Here is a 22,493-nt window from a genome sequence, read left to right on the forward strand (position 1 = left end):
AGCCATTGGATGTTAATTCAAAAATGAGGACTCGACAATCTGATAATATGTTTGAGGTTCGCGCTCAAGCTTTAGGAAATTCTGTAAAACCCTACCGGCTTTAACAATGTAATCCAATCAGCTTCTTTGCTATGTTTTTCATAGACTAGCCATTGATGGAAACATGCTATTCTAAACAATGGCCTTTAAAAAATGTCCATGACCACATTGGTGTTATCTGAGCTTGTCAACATGGAATAAGCACTAAGCTCATGTGCGTTGCTATTGATTGAATAGATATAATAACCTAAAAACACTTCTCTAATTAATTAAGGATAACATAATCATTAAAATCTTTGTAGTTATTTTAAATTAGAAAAAAGAAACATACTCTACAAATATCACTATCTTTCTTTCGAGCACTACGGCTGCCTCTAATGTATAAGAGCTACGATGAAAAAAAAATGTAATCGGATGGACTACTTCCATCATGCGTAAATATCACAATAATTAACAGATCGTCTTATGAGCTATGACGAAAAAAGAAATGTAATCGGATGGACGGAAACAAATCCTTTTTAACATTAGCAGACAGGGTCGAAATTAAGCATGGCAATGATAGAGGAAGATTAAACCAAGCATATTCCTCTGCCAAACTTAGTTGCTTGTAACCTCTGGTCTTTCTTTAGTCTTCTACAATTTAGTGTGGGACCGTAAGGAGCTTAGTGCTGCCCTGCAACACCGGAAAAGAATCAAATGAAGCCATCAAATTATCTCCTCCAGTCAAGCCATCATAGATAAGTGGGGACAAAGATCAAATTATCTCTTCCAAGACCACTTTTAAGTTTCCCAGAGGCCTAGACCTCCACGGCAGGGCGTGGGAGCTCCATGGGGTCCAGAATCCACAAATCCTCAAGCACGCCCGTTCGAGTACGGCAGTCAAATCAATTAAGTTACTAAGGTGGCACCTTGGAAAGAGACTAAAATATTAATATCATCAATTTCCAATGTAAACAGAAAAGAAAAAAGATGCAAGTATGGCCAATGGACCAGTTGGTCCCATCATGAAATTCAACAAAAGCTTTTATTAGGATAAGATGGAACCAATGCAAACAAAAAAACCCAAAGCGTTTTCTCTTTGATAACCTGACTTTTAGGAACCATGAAACAAAATCAAACTTGGGCTAGACTAGAAATGAGATTAGGGACTTCAATAAACTCCGCCCCATTGGGTATCGGACGCAACCCTAATAGGGTGGGATGCATTCTCTTTTTGATTACCTAACTTTTAAAAACTATGAAACAAGATCAAACTCGGGCTAGACTACCTCTACATGTCCTGTCTAACTCTACCAACCCCATTCTGTCTCGCTCTAAGACGAGTATGAAATAGATATGGATAATGATCTATCCGATCTATATATGATCGATTACCATTCATAAACAAAACAACCGGCGTTCCTTTGTCCTTATAAATAGCATTTGAACAAATTTTAGTGTTCCAAAGGTCCACATGAAAGTAAAATAAATCCAGAGCTTGCATGGAAAAACATGAAGCTCAACGTACGTGCTGGATCGTTGTGGGATCTCGAGACTTGTGTGGTGCAATTGTTGCATTGAAGTTCTGAAGGCCTACTGTTAATGCTGCTTGCCTGAATTTCCCAGCTAAGCTGCTAGTACTGTGGCTCGAATGGAGGCCTATGATCTAAAATTCCAGCAATAACTGGTAAATACAGGCAGCTTCGTCAAAGAAAACCTATAAAATTAAGAAGTTTGCAATGGATCGATGAAATGAAGCAGAATAAAACAAAGTCATGGTTCCATCAAAGTTGCAGTATTTTGACTGATCCTAGAGGTTCATACGATTGACTGGCCAAATTCTTCACCTTGGGAATTGACAAGACACAAGTATATGCTTGGATCCAAGAGACATCGGAAAGTGAAAGCAGAGTGGCCAAACTTCCGGACTTTGATTCGTAAAGCAGCCTCATCCTGGTTTTGGCATCATATTTCCTTATCCTAAAGGTATCTTCCAAACTCTGGAACACCAAGAAAAAAGAAACGTCTAGCCAATGAACTAATCTTGTTAGTATGACTTCCTGCTTTCAAAGAGAGGCTGCACTGAGCCAAGTCCTTGGCCAACTAGATTTAAAAATTAATTTGTACGTGAGATAACTATCTGCTTTAGGAATTGAAGGAGTAGACATGCTCAGAGCTGACCGGGACCAGATCCAAACCCATGGACCTATGGATTGGGTTGGTCCAAAAATAAATCCACAAAAATTCGCTTCTGGATTTGGTAGCAATAGTGACATTTATAGGGGGATTAATTTGAAGTATTCTACGCATGCTCTATTGACGGGAATAATTCTACAAGCTTAGCAGAAACGTACGTAAATAAGCTGGGACACTTATCTAAAATATTCACGTTTCTTAGGGGTTAGGTGTAATTTTACTCTTAGCAAATTTGAACTAATCTCCTCACGTCGCGGGGGGTCGGGATTAGCGCATCACTCATACGTATAGGACACATCTAAAATACTCGGATTCTATAGGGAGATATGTGTAAATATGCTTCTAGCAAATAAGAGCTAGTCTCCGCAAGCCATTCGCCGAGACTAGTTCAAATGTAAATTATAAGCATTTTCACAGTTAACCCCCTGTCAAATAATATATTATTATAGTTTGAATGCTTTCTTCCCGGAAGCAGGATCAGCTGCCAACGGTGGACGGCCGAAGAAGGCAGCGGAGGCAGCGGCGTTGTTCGCCTTCTACGGTGGTGAGGTAGTTCTGGGCTTCCCCACCTTTGTATCTCTTAATCTTGTTCCCCCCGCGTTCTGTTCGATAAAATGTCTCGCTCTGGTAATCTCTTCAGTAGATTTCGTCTTCGAGCTTGTGTTCTCTTCTGAATAAAATCCTTATGAAAGATATCAGCTTTGTATTCTGACAATACTCATTGGTCACGTAATCAGGGAAGTAGGCGAGTGAAACCATTAACAAAGCGAGATTTACTAGAACTTCTTTATGTTTAGTTGGTCTAAGGATGCTGGAGATCAGCTCAATCTGGATGAGGGGTTCATATATTTACATTTATGCATCACATACTCATCTATAATATTCACATTTCTTTGGAGGTTACAACTACTCAGGCTTCTACTAGATTTGAACTAGTCCCTGCAAGGCTAGCACCAGTACTTGTTCAAAATCGAAGCAGTATTATGTGCATACGCCAGAGGCCTATCTATAATTAATACTCAAAACTTTTCAGCAGGTTAGTTAATCTTGATTCTGCTAAGTATGAATTAGTCCCCGCATCACGCGTTCCAAGACTAGTTCAAATTCGCATGAACCCCTTCAAAATGTTAAAACTATTGCGCTTGGAAGATTTGGCAATCAACTTGCACATGAAGAAGGCTTTTGTTTCATAACATTACACTTCAAAACTTCTCTGTTTAGAATGCAAATTTTGTCCTGGCCCCAGTTTGTGTTTGCTCAGCCTTGTGAAGATTTTTCATTTTTCTTTTTTTAAAAAAATTCAGTATAGCCCCTGTTGGCAAATTGATTAGCAAATATCTGGTTAAGGATCTATATTTTTTTTTGGTTATAACTAGATTATTTTTTCAATTATGTAGTGGAAATGCATGTTCAAGTCTCGGTGATACTCGAAATTAAAGGATATAGAACAGCAAAGACCAACTGACAACGTGTAATTTGCTTCATTTTTGACAAGGTGCAAATCTTCTAGGACGCGGGCAACAATTAAAAAAATTGAGAGAAAACTAGGGACCGGAATCAAGTGTCTATATATGGGAGTTTGCCACTAGAACATGCTTTCACCTGAAACCAGATTACAATGTCATATACGGCACAAAAATCGAACTGAAGATCCTCACTTGAAAAAATGCAGCTTTGAGTGGTTAGCAGAGGTCGCTGTTTGTTCTTATCAGGCATTAGTGTCTACAAACATGAATTAGTGGTCTATGAGAACAATTATAGTCATGAACTTTAAGAAATATCATATAGATTGTTGTGGTTCTAAATCGGAAAATGCAATTCTAATGATTTTCCTCATCAAAATGTAAGTCTAATGGGACAAGCAAGCAGTTATGGCACCACCAATGACCTGGCCTGCATACCTCCTTCCTTGCGTGCAACTTCATCCTACCAACTGCTCTTCCCTATTAATTGAACTCACACATTTAAGCCTCTCATGCATTTGGCATTCTCCCCTATAGTTCACACTGTCCATGTTCATCAGCACGCCACTTCCATTTCCTGAATTTGTTGCACCATGCCATACTACCAGCTCTAACGGCATCGCTTCATCCCTATATATACTTAAACCTACTCCCATGGCATCAGTCATACCAGAAAGAAAGGAAACCAGGAGAAAGGAACAAGCAAGATACCAGCAAAATGAAGAGCTCTTGCTTACTGATCATAGTTCTTCTTGCCATTGCCGTTGTCAATGCTTCCACGACGACGGTGCACGAGGCCTCAGGCAGCATACCTGCAATGGTGGGAAGTGAGAAGAATGTGCTTGCTGATGAGACGAGGACTGGGGAGAGAATCCAAGAAAGCAAGCAAAGTTGGAAGGAATGCATGACCCAAGAAGCGTGCCACAAGAAGGCGGCAATCTGCTCCAAGAAATGCACCAACTTGCCTGCAAAAGACCACGAGAAGTGTATTGCTAAGTGCAACAAATGTGTTCCAAAATGCTGAGCATTTGGTGCCTCCCTCTTGAAGTTTGGAGTTCTTAGTCTCTACCTTGTTTTCACTCTCTTGTACTAATGTGCGTGCTCTTGCTCTCTTCCACCTTTCCTGGTCTTTCTGTAGTTCCCTGCAACAATAAAGACAATTCCTGTTAGGGTTTTGTTTTGTTGAACTCTATCTTTTGTTTGGAAATAAACATGGAAGTTGGTTTCTTTTGAACTCTATCTCGTGCGTTTGGAAATAAACATGGAAGTTGGCTCGTGTTTTTTTTTTCTTTTTTTGGATTTCACGTTACTCTAGTGTGGATACATCTTTAAAAAGTCAAAAAATAAAATATCCCTAATAGTTCTAGGGACACATGCATGAGAAGACCAGAAAAGTTTGCTAGAATAATAGGCCATATAGGAGGTCATCCAGTCTGAACTTCATTCTCCTTCCGATAAACGTGGTTCGCCCTAAAGTAGATGCAATCTCTTACCAAGCGCCGGATGTCCTAAATCAGGAGATGCGACCCCGCCTCCCTAGCTCAATCCTGAACCTAGCCAATCACCATCGCCGAGTCACTCTCCCCAGTAAGATAGCATCATCCCTTAACATGCGTCGCACATGGCTGGCAGCCCTAAAGGCTTGTTTCTTAGAAGCACCTAATAGGTGCTGATTTGAGTTGGGCCTTTTGGTGTAATTTGGTTCCTTAGCACTAAGCATATGGTGAAGAATAACCGGAAGGCACCATGGTATTTAAGATTTCCTGTGGACCATATGATATGGTAGCAAATCAAATAGAACAGTGCATCTGGTGATCTGGGCATATCAAGATATCAGCTGAGCTAACCAATTGTAGCTGATTTGTTGGCTGAAGAGGGGTTAACAATTAATGATCTGCTCTTTTCACCTTCCATGCGCCTTGCCTAATGGTGGTTGATCTCATTTTTACCATGTCTGTCGTTATTTTGATATTAGCCATCATCTTTCAGCCAAGATCTTGGAATGCAAGTTTTTTTTGAACTTTCTCGAGCCTGTTATAGACCAAGATAAACCTTTATCTCGGTTTAAGTTCATCCCAGCAATCGATCACACACTAAGATTATCGAGATATAGGCAGATTTTGAGCAGGATTAATATTATTGTGCATATGAGCTTTGTCTTTTTTCCTTTTTTTCTTGGGACATGTTATGTACCACATATTTAATTTTTTTCTAAAAGAGTCATACACAATTACAATTTTTTCCAAAATACTGAAAGGTTCTTGAAGTATTCCTGAATTTTTCATGGGCCAAATGATTTTTAAACTATTTTGAATATTTGAGGTATGTGTTACTTATTCAATCTTCTAACGTCTAGATTTATGGATTGTGCATAACTAATTACCTTCTCAACCTTTTCTGCCAAACCAATTTACAGCGAAAAATTGAAACATCCTTTAATTTTACTTTTATTAAACTGATTTTTTAAAATTCCTACCAAACATTTGGGGAACTTTTTTCATACATCAAATTTGTACGAAAATTTCCTGCCATCGTTTGCCCACAACAATAACCCTGGCACACCCTTGTAATGTATTTAACATAAATAATGGTATATCCAAAAAATCACTTAGATAGTAGATTGTCGTTCAAAATTTTGCAGAAGTAGAAACTTTTATCTTGGAATTTCTAATATACTCTAATATTAAAATGTAGAAAAATTATCAAGTTGTTTAGATATAAAGATCCAAAACTCTCATATTTCACCATCACTAAAGCCAAAAAATAATCGTGAAACAAGTTTTTGCATCTTTAAAACATTCATTAGACTGATCCTCAATGATAAATCATAACAGCCATGAACATAACCAGTCATGTCTTTTGAATGAAAGCACAAAGCCTGGTCTTCTCTCACCCGCACTCCTATGATTCATGATGACTCGATGGATCATACACCCATCAAGCCGGAGAAGCATCATTCAAACAACAATGTTGGTTTTAATTGTAACCAAATCACAGGCGCAAGTAGATTAGCAGTGCACGAGGTCAAACAACAGAACTGAAACCTGCTATATGGACGTTGCTCTCCAAAACAAGCAGTAAAGATTAGCCTGCTTCCCCAACCAGATCTCCTCTCTGTACAGAAGCTGTTCAATGAGCTTCATAGGCTAACGCTTATGACATCATTTGACTCAAGGATGTAGGTTGGACGTTGCCGGAACTTCATCATGTCACTCAAGTCAAATAACGTGGATTTTTCATAGTTAAGGCATAGATTCAAACAATGTAAAAGACCTAAATAATTTCCTGAGTGGATGTAACATATTTAAGAATAAGAAACGATGTGGTTAATCCAGTAACAGGATGGAGAAAATCTAATGAGTTGTTTGCTTTTTTCCTTAAAATGCCCGTCAAAATCTCAGGATCAGAGCATCAATATGATTACCATACAACTGGACAAAATTGATGCTTTGGTGGGAGAGAACAAGTACTAAGGAATTGTGTCGTACTTATTCTTGCTTTCTTCATCTTTGGCATTCATATTAACCCTTGATAACTTCAGCAATCCGATGTGCAATGTACATCTGAGCTCACAGGAACATACAGTGCGATATCTTTGGTGAACATCAGCCTGTTTTGCAGAAACGTTAAGAGAGTGAACTTGAGATAGATGGTCAGGAATAAATAGATCAAGAGGTCATAAAGAATTTACCATTACTACACCGTAAGTAGGCTGTTAATGGGACAAAAGAATGATAAGAATGCTTTCCCTTTGACATATGAATATTTTAAGGTGACAAAGGTTCTTCATTTCATCCTTTTTTCCGGGCATAGCCTTCAAAATGTTTAGACCATTCCTTGTCCTCCCTGACAGCTTGATTCCAGCGTTTATTAAATTTTTCCAGCTCAGCTGTTGACTGTCTTCTGATCTGTTGAATGATAGCATGGAAGAATGATGACAGATTTGATCATTGTCGTAATGAAATTTTATCTTATTTTCTGCTGGAACCATGTTAAATCTACTGTTCTTACATGAGTTCTTAAATCCAGGGATTTGCTTGGTGCCTGTAATAAGAGAAAGGAACTGAAGTCACTTCATGATATAAGTCAACATTCATGTATGAAACAATAGGGATTGTTGTGCCTATTGAACTAAATCTCTGAAAAAAAGGGATAGGCAAGAGTTTCTTATATCACTCGAGGGATTATACCAAATAAGAGCACTTGGTCATGAAGTGGGCCTACTATTGGCTTTAACTACATGTTGGTTTTTATAGGTTTGTCTTGTTTCATCTTTACAAGACAGATAAGAAAGAATCTATTTTGTAACTAAAGGAATCTACAAAATCTCAATAAATCTCCTCTAAAAGTCTAATATGAAGCTATTGTTATGTATATTATGCGCATTCTATTCTTGTATGTTTGTGAATACTGCATGGGTAGTCTCTTGTAAGCATAATTACCCTTCACTGATTACCGCATTCACATATTTGCTACTAAACTTCTATGATGGCAAAACATGAGAACTTCAATTTGGGCATTCACCATGTATTTGCAGAACCTTGAAGATTGTTATCTAGCTATCATCATCTTCCGATCCCTGCTGTTGAATAGATGAGTACAGGCAGCCCCTACTCTCCCTACCTCCAGAGGAATATTTGTTGAAATCATTCATCGGGGTTCATTCAGGACTACAAGGGGTATTCCTTATTACCCTTAAAATCTTCAAGATTTGGCAGTTCAAACCTTTCCTCACTCACTGCAAATATCCGATCAAATTAAGAGATATTTATGACAGTGAATTGCTACAGGGGATTGAACATCCCCTAGACTCCTCACCATAGAGCCAGTTGAGATATCAGAACTCAGGAGTCACCTACCGACCATGAATTGTCCAATTCCAGTCTGTTCATTAATTTTAGCTTTTATTTGCTACACACTTCAAACAAAAAATGATTGAAATTCTTCTTTACTGCCTTTATGGCCATCCTTTTTTTGTTTCCCTTGTTTTACGAGTCAGGATTTAAGTCCGGGTGGGACAGTCGGATATACCACCATCCCAAGTGTTAGATGGGGCACCATCTTGAGTGAAAGGCTGGGGCTGGGACAGGACAAGACATCTATTGTCTCAAGTGTCAGGACAAAGTGCATCCTGTCACTGTTTGTCAAACCTCAATTTCAGCATATTGATAATATTTAATCTTTCAATCATGTTTTTGTGTTCTACCTCCTTTAAGTTCTAGTTCTCTTACCAATAAGTTCTAGTTTTCATTACACTGTCAGCATAATTTAATACTTATTGCCGTTTTTTCAAGTCATTTACCATATTTTATGCCCTGTTTTCTCTGCCCTTTATAGTGGATCCACCTTTTTTTGGTGTATCTGGCCAAGATAGTAGGTCCACTATAAGCAGCGAATTCCTAGGTGCAATCAACTACTTTATCTAGTCTTTTACTGTTAGAGCACATCTTGTGTGCATTTTGTTACTTCACTTGGACTGCTGCTGCCATCCTGCAAATGATTCTTCCGGTGCTTATTTTGCAGGTTATCATCAGGGCACTATTTCAGAATACCAACTCCAATATGGATAGTTTCACATGGCTCATGAGACGTGGAACTCTCTCAAACCTCTCGATGCTGATCTAGCTACAAGAAGTTGTTGTGGATGAGCTGTGGGTACAGGTAAGCTGCCTCCAAAAAAGAAAGATAAAAGGAAACACTTAGGAAGTGGGAGCACGGAGTAAGGTTAGCTATCAGTCACTCTACTAATTTTAATAAATTAATAAAGGTTCAAAGCGGATGCCTAGCTCTTAAGGATAAGTGACTAGGCAAAATCCTACCACAACTTCCAGCTTAAGCCCATTAATAGACAACTACTGCATCAAGATAAACACGTCAACTTAATGCAGCCTTTTGAGCAATGATAATTGAAAGGATCCAGGTGCTAGCGCCAGTTGGCATGCAGGTCAGACGCATATCATGCTACCACACATGCCACACCATGCTGAAATTGAGGAAAAAAAGAAAAAGCACTTAATATTTTTTTTAATTAAACGAGAAAAGAAAAAAAAGTGTTGTGCAGACCTGTGCTGGCGCCAATACAGGCCCAAAACAATACATGCAGATCAGCACAGACCAGAACTGGAAATTCTAAATACTGACTGAGGTGATCCACTGTAAACATTTCTCCCAGCCCTCACTTGCCCTATTAGGGATCTCACCCACTATTTCCCTCGCATGGCTACCAGAGGAGCAGCTATAATAGACATGTTGGCTTTTTTCAACACATGGCAGAAATAGCTCGAGTAGGCATGTCTACATTAGTGTTCTACAAATACATCTTAGATTTAATTTCCTATTCAAAGAAATTCTTCCATCTCTTATAAGCTTATTGTATTTCAACTGCTGTGCAACTTTAAACGATCTAGCGTAACATGATTTTTTTTTGCATCTCATGGCTTTACTTCTGCATGCTTTTGACTCCATTAATACTGTGCGCTCCTGGAAATCTGACTTTAACAGGTCATGCCGCTTGTTACTTTGATGTGCTGGATTTATGACAGTGTTCGAATGACCCTCTAAATTTCTCTTGCCGACTTGCGTACTGATGTCTCTCATTCAAGTTCTTTGCATGCTAACCTATACAAGCCAGAGTATCAGGAGATACCTTAAAGCTGGGAAAATGTATTGTGTCTCATCATCCATATTCTTGGTTTCACCTTTTTGTCACACTTCTATCTTAGCTACTACTGCTGGCATTTTTTGCATGGACAAGACTCTGACACTACACTCAGGATTATTCTTATCAAGCTATTGTACAGGACAAGGCCGCTTCCCTTATTAAAAAGATGAAGTGGAGATGCACCCTTTGCATAGATTTCAGATCTTGCTGCAAAAGGAGCAATAAAGAGGATGTTGGAACTGATCCAGTACAAATATGATATGAAAGCTTTATTGTGGTTCATCTAAGAGCTTCTACGTTGCTAGGAAAGAAAGTTGTTTCTTCTTGCATCTAATGATTGTGACTCTGCTAAAAGGTGAGAAGATTTCTTTGCTCAAAGTGAAAATACATTTTTCTCTTAATTTCATGTCATCAAGGCTATTCTCAACTAGAACAAGGGGAAGTAAGCGGATGGCTCTTGAATGCTTAATTCTAGTTTTCCTTCACTCAGAATAAGTGATGAAGCATCATTGCAAAACAATAGCAACATAACTAAATAGCTGACAGAACAAATATAACAAGTTCCATCAGCATGATCATGTTCAGAATATATGCAAAATATACATTTTTTGAATCTCATTTTAGAAAAATCTACTCAATAATAATTGCTTAAATAATTTTCAAGACCCCAAGAATTTAAATAAATCTCTTCAGAAAAAACAAAACCAACACTTTCCAGATGCATCTTTGCTTTAAATTTCAGCATAGAATCATAATCAAAGAAGGAAAGAGGGGGGAAAATATCTAATGATGACAAGGTTGAACCTTATTAATAGATGCTCCTCCCAAGGAAGGTATCCCTTGGTGAATGATGTATTCGGTGTCAATCACCCCGACCTTTTTTGTCCGATCACCCTGAAATTCCATGCAGTACTTTGTACATGTTTAAAATGCACTTTGTATATGTACAACATGATAAAACATAAAAGTAACATAGAGCCAGTAAATAACTTTCCAGAATTAATATTAAAAAGGATGAAGATTTCTTTCGCTAAATATTCATTTTCCAGATCACAAAAATATTTGTAGATCTAATATTAGCACCAGGCAGTTTGCTATATGCTTGATCTGATGTTCAGGTAAAAGAAATTATGTGAATAAACTAATGAGCAAAACAAGCATGACCATCTGCCAAAATCACATAAAAAATATTAGTCTGATAATTTTTACATAAATTAAGGCCATCCGATCAATTTATGAATACAATGGAGATGTGGTTGTAATTCTGCTTTTTTGACTGGCATAAAAAGCATCAATCTGATAATTTTTACATAAATTAAGGCCATCTGATCAATTTATGAATACAATGGAGATGTGGTTGTAATTCCGCTTTTGACTCATCTATAGGCAGTTATGCAAAAAATGAATTACAGATAAAGGGAGAACTCGGTGTTTGTTTCTGCATGAATATTGATGGACACAAGTATATATGCAAACTAAGGATCTCAGCACCAAGTGTAGAGAGAAGCGTAGGCTGCTTGTCTCTTTCTGAATTTATAGGAGACGGAAAAAGAAGTCTCTGTCTTCTACTTTTCTTTTGAAGAATAGGGAGAAGCCATGAAATTTTTATTCCAGAAACAAAGTATGTATACCTGAGGGCTAACAGACATGGAAGACCTAGCCCCCCAAAAAACACATAAACAAGTGAAGATCCCTTACACTATCAGTGCATTTTAGAAGTTCTCATGAACTCGCTTGAAAGTTTTATTGCTTGGAGGAGCTTCCACTTTATTCAAGGTGCTTCACCCCATAGGTCTCAAAATACAAAGCAGACCATTCAACATAAATCCTCATCAGGGCCACATTACCAGAGGATTTACCATCAAACTTTAGATCAAGCATCCAAACCAGATTACCAGCAAGTTCAATATTTTTAACTGTTTCTGTCATTATGCATCATAGAGAGCTTTATGAAACTTGAAAATCAAAAGTTCTGGTGCTTGAGCTTGATTGCACTTTTAATGAATATACCCACAGCCATGGCTTTGAACATAACGTGTATCAAGTTTTTTACTTGGACACAAAGAATTCAATTTTCTCGCCATATTAGTTACTTGGCTCATTTGGAAAAATGCAAGAAATTATATGATGCTCATTGATATTTTAACATTGTCTAACTATGATGATGATGTCTTCTTTGTCACTTTTTGACAGTTCTAGCAAAAGGCGAGGATTGTAGGGAACAGTTCCTCCAAATGGTACACAATGAACATGGACAACATAAATGCAAAAGCACATTGTATTACATTGACTTTTTGCGAACACTATGTTGACTGGAGGGCATTGCACTGTGATGATTAGTACTGGTTGAAGTCTCGAGTTTTCAATTATTTGACCAAGGAGGACATTCAAATTTCATTGAAAACATAACGCCAGAAGATATGTCAATTTTAAATTCCTGAAAGGGATCTTAGAAGTAGTTAAGTAAAAACATAAAAATCAAACATTCAATCAGTAGTGTCATTTATTTCATCAAATTATTAATTCACAGAATGAAGCACAATTGAAAATATTAGAAAATCACATGATGCTAAAATGAATAATAATAGATGGAGATTCAGATTGTCAGAAAGAGATAATATCCTTTGCAATAATAACAGACTATTAGATCAAATTCTTAGATGATTAATGCAATTTAACAAATGATGATGAGCTTAATCTCTTTATTTCTATCACCTGAGCGCAATATCCAAGCTTCATATCCAGCCCCCATCCATGAATCAGGTCATTCTGCATAACATCAAGTATCAACAACATTACACAACTTAACAAGGAAGACCGCGATGCCTTGAACTATTAAGGGAAAATAACATTGCAATATCAAGAAGAAAGAGTATTAGCCATGTTGCAATATCAAGAAGAAAGAGTATAAACCATGATAAAGCAAAGATCTGAGCACCTAGCACCCCTTAAGAAATAATTGTCCAAGAAACCAACTAATAGTTCTATTAAAGTTTCTATAACAACAGGATCATTATTGCCATGCCAGAGGAAAGGGCCACCACATCCATGAATATCTAATGTATGAGCTCTGAAAAGCATATGGTAAGATTATGTGCATAGAATAAACGGTCCAATTTTATCTTGTAGTGGATATTTCATTGTCTCAAGTTCCATTTTTTTTTTTTTTGATAGAAGTTCCTAGTTTCAGTTGCGTGCCCAGATGTGAAAAAGGTCCAGTTCACTTTTAAGTGTACTATCATTTGTTTGGAAAATGATGAGACTATGAAATGAAGAGTGATTTATGTCCAGTATCTTTTTTCCTGACATTTTCAGTAACCAAAACACCAATGCAAAATGAGCAAGATTTGGCAAGGGTTCCTTCACAACAATAAGAAAAATGTTTTGCTAATTGAGATGATAACTGAATACAATGTGGGGATGCAGAGCTCAAATAGCATTCTACCATGAATTGCAGTATAAAAGAGCAAGCTTGTAAATTGGCAGCAGCCATAATCTTAACTAACAGGTGAAGGATAATACTGTACAAAAGCAAAGACAGCAGTGAACTAAGATAAGTGGAAAAGGGAACAGTGAAGACCTTCCGAAATAAACCCCAATTCACCGAGCATAAACAACTGCACTGAAGTTTTATTGGAAGATGCATGTTAACAACTTGGTTCCACAAACAATCCAATGCCAAGGTGACTCTAGAATAACCAGAAATGTTTGAACAAGCACTTTGGTTTCAGCATTTGAATTCCAGCAAGAAATAAGGAAGCTATGTTCCAAAGTAATTAAAACTGCATTTATATATAATATTCAGGCAACTTCTGGAATCAGGGCCTAGTATGAGTTTTCTGAAACTTTGAATGCCTTGACATTTTCAAGTAATAAATAAGCAAGCAAAAGAATGTAGATATTTTGAACTTTGTACCTGGATGAGATGCCATACACATCTCCATGCAGCTCGAGAGAAAACAGGTGCCATCCCTTCAACCCATCTGGTACCAGCAAATAAATTGGTGGAATTTCAATCTAATAGAAAGATGCAAGAAATTGTTGGTACAATATCAGCCACTATATTCCCTAATATTTATATCATGATATCTAAGGAATGATGATGAACTGAGAGGTGCAGAAGATGGCAGACATCAAACCAAAATCCAAGAAAAGCAAAACTGGAAATCATATGAAGATGCCAATGGCAGAGTTGGTAAAATGGCTGAGAAAAGTTTGAATTCCACCTTTGCTGTAATAAAAGAAGATAGGGCTCCAGTCTGCCCCACCTCGAGTTAAAAATATATATATAACAATAAAAATCATAATTATTTGAGATAAAAGATTTTGCAACTCTATGGTCATGGATAAAATTCAGAAAGATACGAAAGGAAGAGGCCAAGAATTAATCAGGAGTACATATAAGATGTCAGTTTAATAAACATGGTTACATGCATGTGTTCAGGACATTGTACTCTTCCAGCAAATATATAGACATGCAACTACTTGAAAGGACAGCCCTCAGATGCATGGATCCATGAACAAATGATTAGTAAACAAGCACACTTAAATATTCTTAGTATTTGATACAACAAAAAGTTGTTACATACCTCTATCAAGTCAGCATACCAGATGATTATTAGAAAATATGAAATGGAGCACGTTCCCAGAAAATTATAGAGTAAACTATTTAGAATAACATAAGACTACAAGGATGGAGGTTATAGCATATGATAAAGAAATGTTTAGACTTTGAAATAAACAAAGGTTAGAATAGCATAACCAAATAATCTTTATTAGGTGTTTTGATAAGGTCTCCAGTATAAAAAAGGAAAAAGAAGGGTGATCCACTTGCAATCATATATATCTTTAAGGGGAAAAAAGAAAGAGATAAGATATATGCAGACATGAAAAAACTCAAGAGGCTAATTCAACACATGATGTACAAATCAGTGGAAACCAAAGTAGAAACCTTTACCCTGTGCAAGGAGGTCCTCTGCTTTCATCGGAGCAATTCAAACTTCCACGAAAATCATATACCCGCCTTAAGTAACAGAAGAATAAAAGATGATGAATTAAAAAAAGAAATGTCAAAAATAAAAGTTAAGTGCTCCAAAAAAAAGAAACTATTAGAAAATGCCTTGTCTACCTGTGCACCTTTGCCTTTCTATCTCGGACTGTAATACGGTGGTGTATGTCGGAAGATTGATCAGGATCCAAAGCAGGCTGTGAGATTTCCAACCCTTCTGAAGCCATGATCTGTAAATATCTGGACATCCAACCATCAAAAGTTTAGTTAATAACATAATGTATAGGATTTTCTGCAGTCAACAATGATTGCCAATATTAATAAAAAAAGCCAGTTGAGCAGGCTGCAATTTGTTCTGAGGAAGTATTACAAAAACCAATCTGTATAGTCCCTCATTCTCAGATCAGAATAATTTTGATCTCTAGTTTGTCCCCATCTCCACAATTGTGACCCTTAATATTATGAAAGGTTGAATGAAAAGACTAGGCTAGCTAATCAGGAAAAATCTAGAGACTGCATCAATGAAATGCTGGGAGCAAATAGGATGGGTTCAAAGAATGCAATGAATCTACTGGTGGAAGCAAGGCTTTAAATCCCGATAACAGACCCTTTACTAGTATCTCACTGATACGGGTCCATATGATGCAATACAGTGTGCCCCATGCCAACACATGGTATATTGTTGGAGTTGAGACCTATGTACCATGCATCGGTACAGGGGCATACTGAGCACCTGCACTGTTACCATGCCAGGCTGGCAACAATATGCCTTGTACTGGCTGGTAATGGTCTGATAGTTGAAACCTTGGTTTGAAGCATTAACCCAATATAAAGAGTTAGTGACTATAGCCCTTCTATATAGCTTGAGAGAAAATAAATGACAGATGAATAGACATACATATAATACCGTGATTGAAATCAGCAGGCTCGATAATCTTAAATGCCGGACTTTCAGACCCATCTCCAAAGTTATATGCATTATAATAATGGTATTTCTACTATGTGTTGATGACAATTCCTCAAGTGAGTAATGCTAGCAATTTTAGCAATCCAATAAATCCCTCATGAAAGGCTGATCTGGAAAAATCACTAACAAATAGAAAAGGTTGTACTCATGAAGATCCACTCTAAGAGGTGGTAATAGTATCAAGGCCAGATAATAGCTCGCTTGCATTTTGTGATCCTATGACTGCTTTAAGTTGTCTAGCTGAAAGAAGTTTTCTGAAACACCATAAGATATAGAATTAAAGGCACTATGCCTCTATCTTTGAATGAAAGAGATCCTCATTGAAAAATAGAAATCCCAGCTTTGAAAGTTCTAGTCACTACAAACATCATATCTAATAGTTCTGCAGCCCAATAACCAATTCCAAATGGCCTCAGACATACCTTCCAAGATGAAAATTCTCTACACCCAAATCTTCATCCCACAAAAAGATATAATCATAGGTAGACACGACATCTGGATGTAAAAAGCGCTTGGCAAACCACCTGCAACAATTGGCCATAAACATAAATGTATCAATAAATTTTGAACAATACCATGTGCATGTAAATGTTGTGTTCACATATTATGGATATATGTATATACATATATGTGTCTTTACAAGATTTAGAAAAGCAAGTTTGAGAAAATGCATTAGTTTCATCAGAGCAAAAGGCAAATACATAACCTTAGAAGAAACTTCTACCATGTAGCAAGAAGCAGTTCTACCATGGAGACAGAAATCACACTATTGGACGCATGTACAGAAACTTGAACAAAAACTATATAATCCATATTGAGACTGACACAAAGATTAAAAGTAAGCATACGAGGACAACACATTAGATATGAATCTTTTGTGATGACTTTACAAATGACTAGGCTATTGCCTCTAATATAAAGAAAAGAATGAGTTACAATGGAACCACCAAGCATTTAAGTACTGGTGTGATCAATATCGGCACCATAGCAAAACACCCGTCTGGTACCCTCTTTTTTTGTTGTGCTGGCACATAAAAACATACCATATGTCAATATGATACCATATAATACTAGCACACACTGGTACTTGGAAACCACAGATGCGCTATTCAGATTATGGGTAGCCCGCAAATCCCAAAACATGCTTCCAATCACATCACATGTTAACAACTTCAGAAAAAAGAAGAGATATGTCCCAAAATCTTTAGTCATCTTCAGGAGAGAATGTTAAATCCATGATTTATCATATTTCAACGAGATATAGATATAAACTTATAAGGAGAGAAAAACATTACCATTTTGTTTGGTTATGAGCAAGTATGTGTATTGCTTTGTCACTCCACTCTAGATCACGCCATCCATCCACATTACCATCATAATGGAAAAGTATAATGGAACAGTTATCTATAAGAAACTGAACTAAAAAAAATGTAAGTATTTATTAGCAAAACACCAATTGAGATACAAAACAAAAATTCAGCATTCTCTGATTACAATGCTAGAATCCATTCATACCTTACGCACTAAAATATCCACATTCTGCTTTTGTGAAATGCCAACAGCCATTGCCAAGAGAGCAGTGTAGTTCCCACTAATATCCTGCAAATACTGGAAAATATTATCAGATGGAAATTACCAATTCGCCCACAAATTTATCACTCAACATGTTGGCAATCAATCGCTACATCCCATTACAAGAAATAACATTGGAACTGACTCCTCATTTCTCTCTCTTGTAATTGAGGGGATGATATAATAGACACAACCATTAAGGCTTATTTTTCTCTCATTTGATTTTTGATCCAACGTAAGTAAAAGAAGATGTAAGCACAAGATAACAGTGGAAAACATGATAGTAGCACTCTTAGGCATATACAGATCAAAAAGCACAATTATAGAGCCTTGATTTCTGAAGCCATATCAGGTCCTTGCTACCTTTGGCTAAAAGGTATTACTTAGCAATAGCCAAAGTGATGGAAGAATGTGCTCCAGCTCACGGATTTTCTTAGCATAAAAAGGCAAGGGAGATTATTGGCTACTGCAACTGAGAGTGAAGATAATAATATAAGAAGCAGACTAGTCACATATTGAATTGTAAGCCAAAACTCAAAGAAATAATATACAAAAACAAAAATTATATAACATATTTAATTGTTATTATAGCTTCTATTTTTTTCAGTTATACGGATTTTCCTTTTAATGAAGACTGTTAATACTTACTCATAGATTTAAAAAACTTATAGACATTGTAGGTATACAAATGACAAAGATCTATGATATCTTCACCAAACTTATGTTATGGGTCACTGATGCATCAGACATATTCATCTTTGAGATGTGGCTTCATTGACTTTGTGATCTGTGTCACCATCCTTAAGTCTGCAGTGCAGATGACCTTCATGATTTAAACATCTCTCATCTAATCTACAGCAGAATACAAATTCAATGGTTCCCATGTATCTACTTTGATACATGGTCAAGAAAACTACTTGAAATTCCATGGAAATGCCTGGAAAGAGTATTCAATAAAAGGCTCATGCATGATTCAAAATTTTGTCTGGATCGCACATTTCTGATTCTGTAACCGGACAGAAAAAAGTGCCAAACCAAGTTGTGACCTCTTTTGATTACATTCATTCTTTTTTTTTTCTGTGTCTTTGCAACACAAAACTGTAGTTATGAATCTTTTTGGAGTTAACATGCTTGAGATTTATGGTGCAAGTGGTCAATCTATGTAAAATGCACGAAGCCATCAATAAATAAAATAGTACTTGTTGTCCTTCTTAAAGGAGTTAAGTTGTCAAAACATTGAAAAACACTGCAAAAAGAAAAGGGTAAAGGACACATGATCCTTATAAAAATGAAATTGTTATTACAACCCACACAAGGCACCACAAGACTGAAATGCAGCACCAATTGCAGCAGTATCCAAGTCTATTTTGAACAAACCAGATTAATGATCTTAAGTCATGAAGAGAAAATGAGAAGAGGATGATCGGATCTTATAGTCAGAAAGAAAGTGAAGACAGTCCATCATCACAGTCCACCAAATTGATGGTCCATCATAATTACCATCTCAGAATAACCACCCGACATTCAAAAAAAGAAAACAAAAAAGAAAAGTGCTATGATAATATTCAATTCAAGAGCACTTCACAATGTAGGCCATGTAATTGGATCCCAAAGCAACAGTTCAAATGTTTATAAATGGAGATGTCAACAAGCACGGGATTGCAGCACATAACTAATCATTTCCACTAAATCACACCATTGTCATCTTCCTGCACGTTTATCTGTTTGCATGAAATATAGTTATTACTGCGTACTTATCCATATAGTTATTTCCATGTATATTAGATATCCTTATTCCCAGATTTCTATCCTCTTTGATCTACATCAAATATGATTGCTACTTTTTAGATACAATCAGCTTCTATACCTGTATTCATATCCAATGAAGAAATAGCATGTCCATATCCTCTCTGTTTACATTCTTGCCGGTCATTATATGCCACATTAGTTATTGGCTCCCGCCTCCACTTCACAGTTATCTTCCCAGTTGCCAGCTTAACAAGCAAAGCAAGATATTCCTAAATTCCCAAGGAAATTCATACGTACTTTCCCAAAACCATCAGCTGTTACACAGCCTGCAGGCTCTTTTTCCACTTCTCATCTCTTATCAATTATAGTCCCAAACACCACAACCACTTAAATGCAGCACAAATGGTTAGGGGAAAAAAGGAATCGCCTTTAGGAGCAACCTTTGGGACATTATTACGGCTAAAGATGAAGATGAGCACGAGATATATTAATTGTATTCTTAAAAATATTCAGCAGTACTTATCAACGAGGAAACTTGGATACGGAATAGTTACCTTCTGGCTTGAGCTCGCCCAGAGGCGCTTCAATTCCATGTCGGAGGTCGACTGCACTACGCCACGAGGCAGGCCGTCAATCCTGTTCCTCAACCGCCTCTGAAACCAAAAACCACAGCGCTAATTCTCTTCCCGCAAAACAAAAAGAACACGATGTAGGGAAGAGGAGCGAACAAAGATAGTCCCGCCCCGTACCTTGGGGGACTCGAACGACTGATGCCGCATGTCCATCTGATCAAGATCCAAGGGTGAGATGAACGCGAAAGAGGATATTGGAGGGAGAAGAGAGAGAGAGAGAGGAGAATGGGAGGAAAGTGAGGTACCTTGAGGTTCTCGTTCTGGATTTTCATGGTCATGACTCCGAAGAGGACGAGGGCCATGAGGAGGGCGACGATCCCGCAGGAAGCTCGCTTCTTCATGGCGGGCGGCGGCGGAGCTAGGGTTCCGGCGAAGGCCCAGGTGCGCTTCCGGCGTCGGCGGAGATCGAGGAGGGAGAGGAGAACGGTAAAGGCCGTCCTTGGTTCGGGGCGGAGAGGGAAAAGCGTGCAGCGTGCAATATATGCAGCAGGCGGGGTAGCGTGTGGGATCCGCTGCATGGTTCGGTGGAAGACGCGGCGAACGCAATCGAGTGGGAGATGGCCGCGTGTGGGCCACAGCGAGAGTCCCATAACGGTCGCTAATCCCCAGCTATGGGTCCCACTGGCATTGATACGGTATGAGCGGTTAGGATTGCCCATATCGTTCTTTTAGAGGAATATCGTCTTTACCACGGACAGATCTCAATGGAGGAAGCAGCGGTCGGTGATCCGGTGTCTGGAAGGGTGGAAGACGCGGTAAAAAATTCCGAATGGAAGATCGACGCGTGGATACAAGAGGGGGAATTTGGTCAGGTCAGCTCAGGATGCCGGTCCTTTTCAGTTGGGTGCATGTCGGGATCCATCGGCAAATCGTCAGAAAGTGCGCTGCTACCGTCAGCTGAGTTAATTAATTATGGGCAGGTGCCGGTCATCCCCCGAGGACAGGTGGCGTACAACGAAACCTATTTCACGGGAAACGATGAAATGCTAACAGGGAAAGGATGCATCACCAAACCGTCAATTAAGGATTCCAAACGGTCCGAGATATCCACTGATGAATCAAACTGTGCCGATATTGGAAACGCATCAAATTAAGTCCTTACATCATATCCATTTATATTACTTGATATAGTTTGGTTCGTTTCGACAGATAAAATATTAAATAAGATTTTATAGTTGATCTTGAACCATCTTAAATTAGTTTTTTCAGTTATTGATATTCAAATCAACAACTTTAAGAAATTGATAATCAATACGGAGTTTATGGTGTCTTTTAATATTTGGATATCTCAATTTTAATGACATTATGTTATTTTATTTAGTTCTTCTTTATCTATGTTTCCATCCTGATAAATCAATTTATTTTAATATTTTATTTTTTGCATATTTATATGGCTGAGGCCTTCATGTTTGATTGAATAATGCCAAAAAAAAAATACATAGTTTTTATATCTTGCAATCCTAGTCCGAAACTCCGTGCATGATGATGAGTTTGCATGGTGATCTATCTCCCATGGACCGGTGTAATAAGTTTGTATGGGAGATTGAGATGCATGAGAAAATTTTGAAGCTACATATATTTTTTTCCTCGGTCCCTTTTTCTATCCAATATGGTTTCTTTGAACATTTGTAGTTTAAGGGTGTGACTTTAGGTTACATCAAAATTTGCTCCTTGGATGGAGACCAGCGATTGGTAAAGTATAAATGTAGATATTTCATGAGATTCATGCAAAGTAAGGCTACCTAATGCTGCAAAAAGATCAAAACAAACCTTTTTTGAGAACTGGCTTGGGTCTGGGTCTATAATTCCTATATTATCGATTTGACTTGACATGTATGTCACATAAATCCAATCTAGACAAAAAAAATATGCCCGAGATACTTATAGTTAAATCGATACAATCCAAAAATCCAAAATATATGAAACCCTTTTTACTTGTCCTTGAACATCTTTCCCACTTCAACAAATGAACCCTATTCTTTTGAGGATATGTGGATTTGCTATGATGGAGAAAGAAAGATTAGTTAAAATTAGGATCAAATGATCATGTTCCTCTATACTACTAGTCACGATACAGAGAATAGGATCATAAGTCTTGAAGTCACCAGGTCCAACGAGATGGTTAACCAATATTTCAGCTGAGTACTATATGTTATTTGTTGTATTTGTCACGCGATGTCTCCTAAGATGGCCCTCAAATTTATTTAAAAATCAAGGCCAACCCCTA

General features: G+C 37.6%; 1 protein-coding gene and 1 long non-coding RNA gene across 5 annotated transcripts; both read right to left on the bottom strand.

The window, feature by feature from the left end:
- Positions 1 to 4,169: 4,169 nt before the first annotated feature.
- On the bottom strand, positions 4,170 to 4,885 carry LOC149751160 (uncharacterized). The gene is made up of 4 exons (XR_016398747.1): positions 4,747 to 4,885; positions 4,587 to 4,642; positions 4,389 to 4,489; positions 4,170 to 4,307 (listed from the first exon to the last, which is right to left on the bottom strand). It is a non-coding gene; the product is annotated as an uncharacterized LOC149751160 (long non-coding RNA).
- A 2,024-nt stretch (positions 4,886 to 6,909) lies between these two features.
- Positions 6,910 to 20,713, bottom strand: LOC103716387 (uncharacterized). Of its 4 annotated transcripts, none has more exons than XM_008804369.4 (14): positions 20,512 to 20,713; positions 20,384 to 20,419; positions 20,189 to 20,287; positions 17,829 to 17,912; positions 17,609 to 17,727; positions 16,736 to 16,837; positions 15,467 to 15,586; positions 15,296 to 15,361; positions 14,255 to 14,321; positions 13,054 to 13,107; positions 11,143 to 11,232; positions 7,689 to 7,721; positions 7,369 to 7,585; positions 6,910 to 7,287 (listed from the first exon to the last, which is right to left on the bottom strand). In XM_008804369.4, exons 1-13 carry the CDS (start codon positions 20,605 to 20,607, stop codon positions 7,469 to 7,471), a joined length of 1,083 nt encoding a protein of 360 aa, XP_008802591.1. In that variant the 5' UTR covers positions 20,608 to 20,713; the 3' UTR covers positions 6,910 to 7,287; positions 7,369 to 7,468. The 4 variants fall into 4 exon arrangements, with proteins under 4 accessions (XP_008802591.1, XP_038971056.1, XP_026664214.1 ...); XM_039115128.3 differs by having other exon boundaries at positions 17,829 to 17,921; XM_026808413.3 differs by lacking the exon at positions 20,384 to 20,419.
- Between the last annotated feature and the right edge of the window lie 1,780 nt (positions 20,714 to 22,493).

Source organism: Phoenix dactylifera, chromosome 16 (assembly GCF_051530095.1).
Source record: "Phoenix dactylifera cultivar Ajwa chromosome 16, Ajwa_hap1_PhDact_Kaust_v1.1, whole genome shotgun sequence".
Classification (NCBI taxonomy): domain Eukaryota; kingdom Viridiplantae; phylum Streptophyta; class Magnoliopsida; order Arecales; family Arecaceae; genus Phoenix; species Phoenix dactylifera.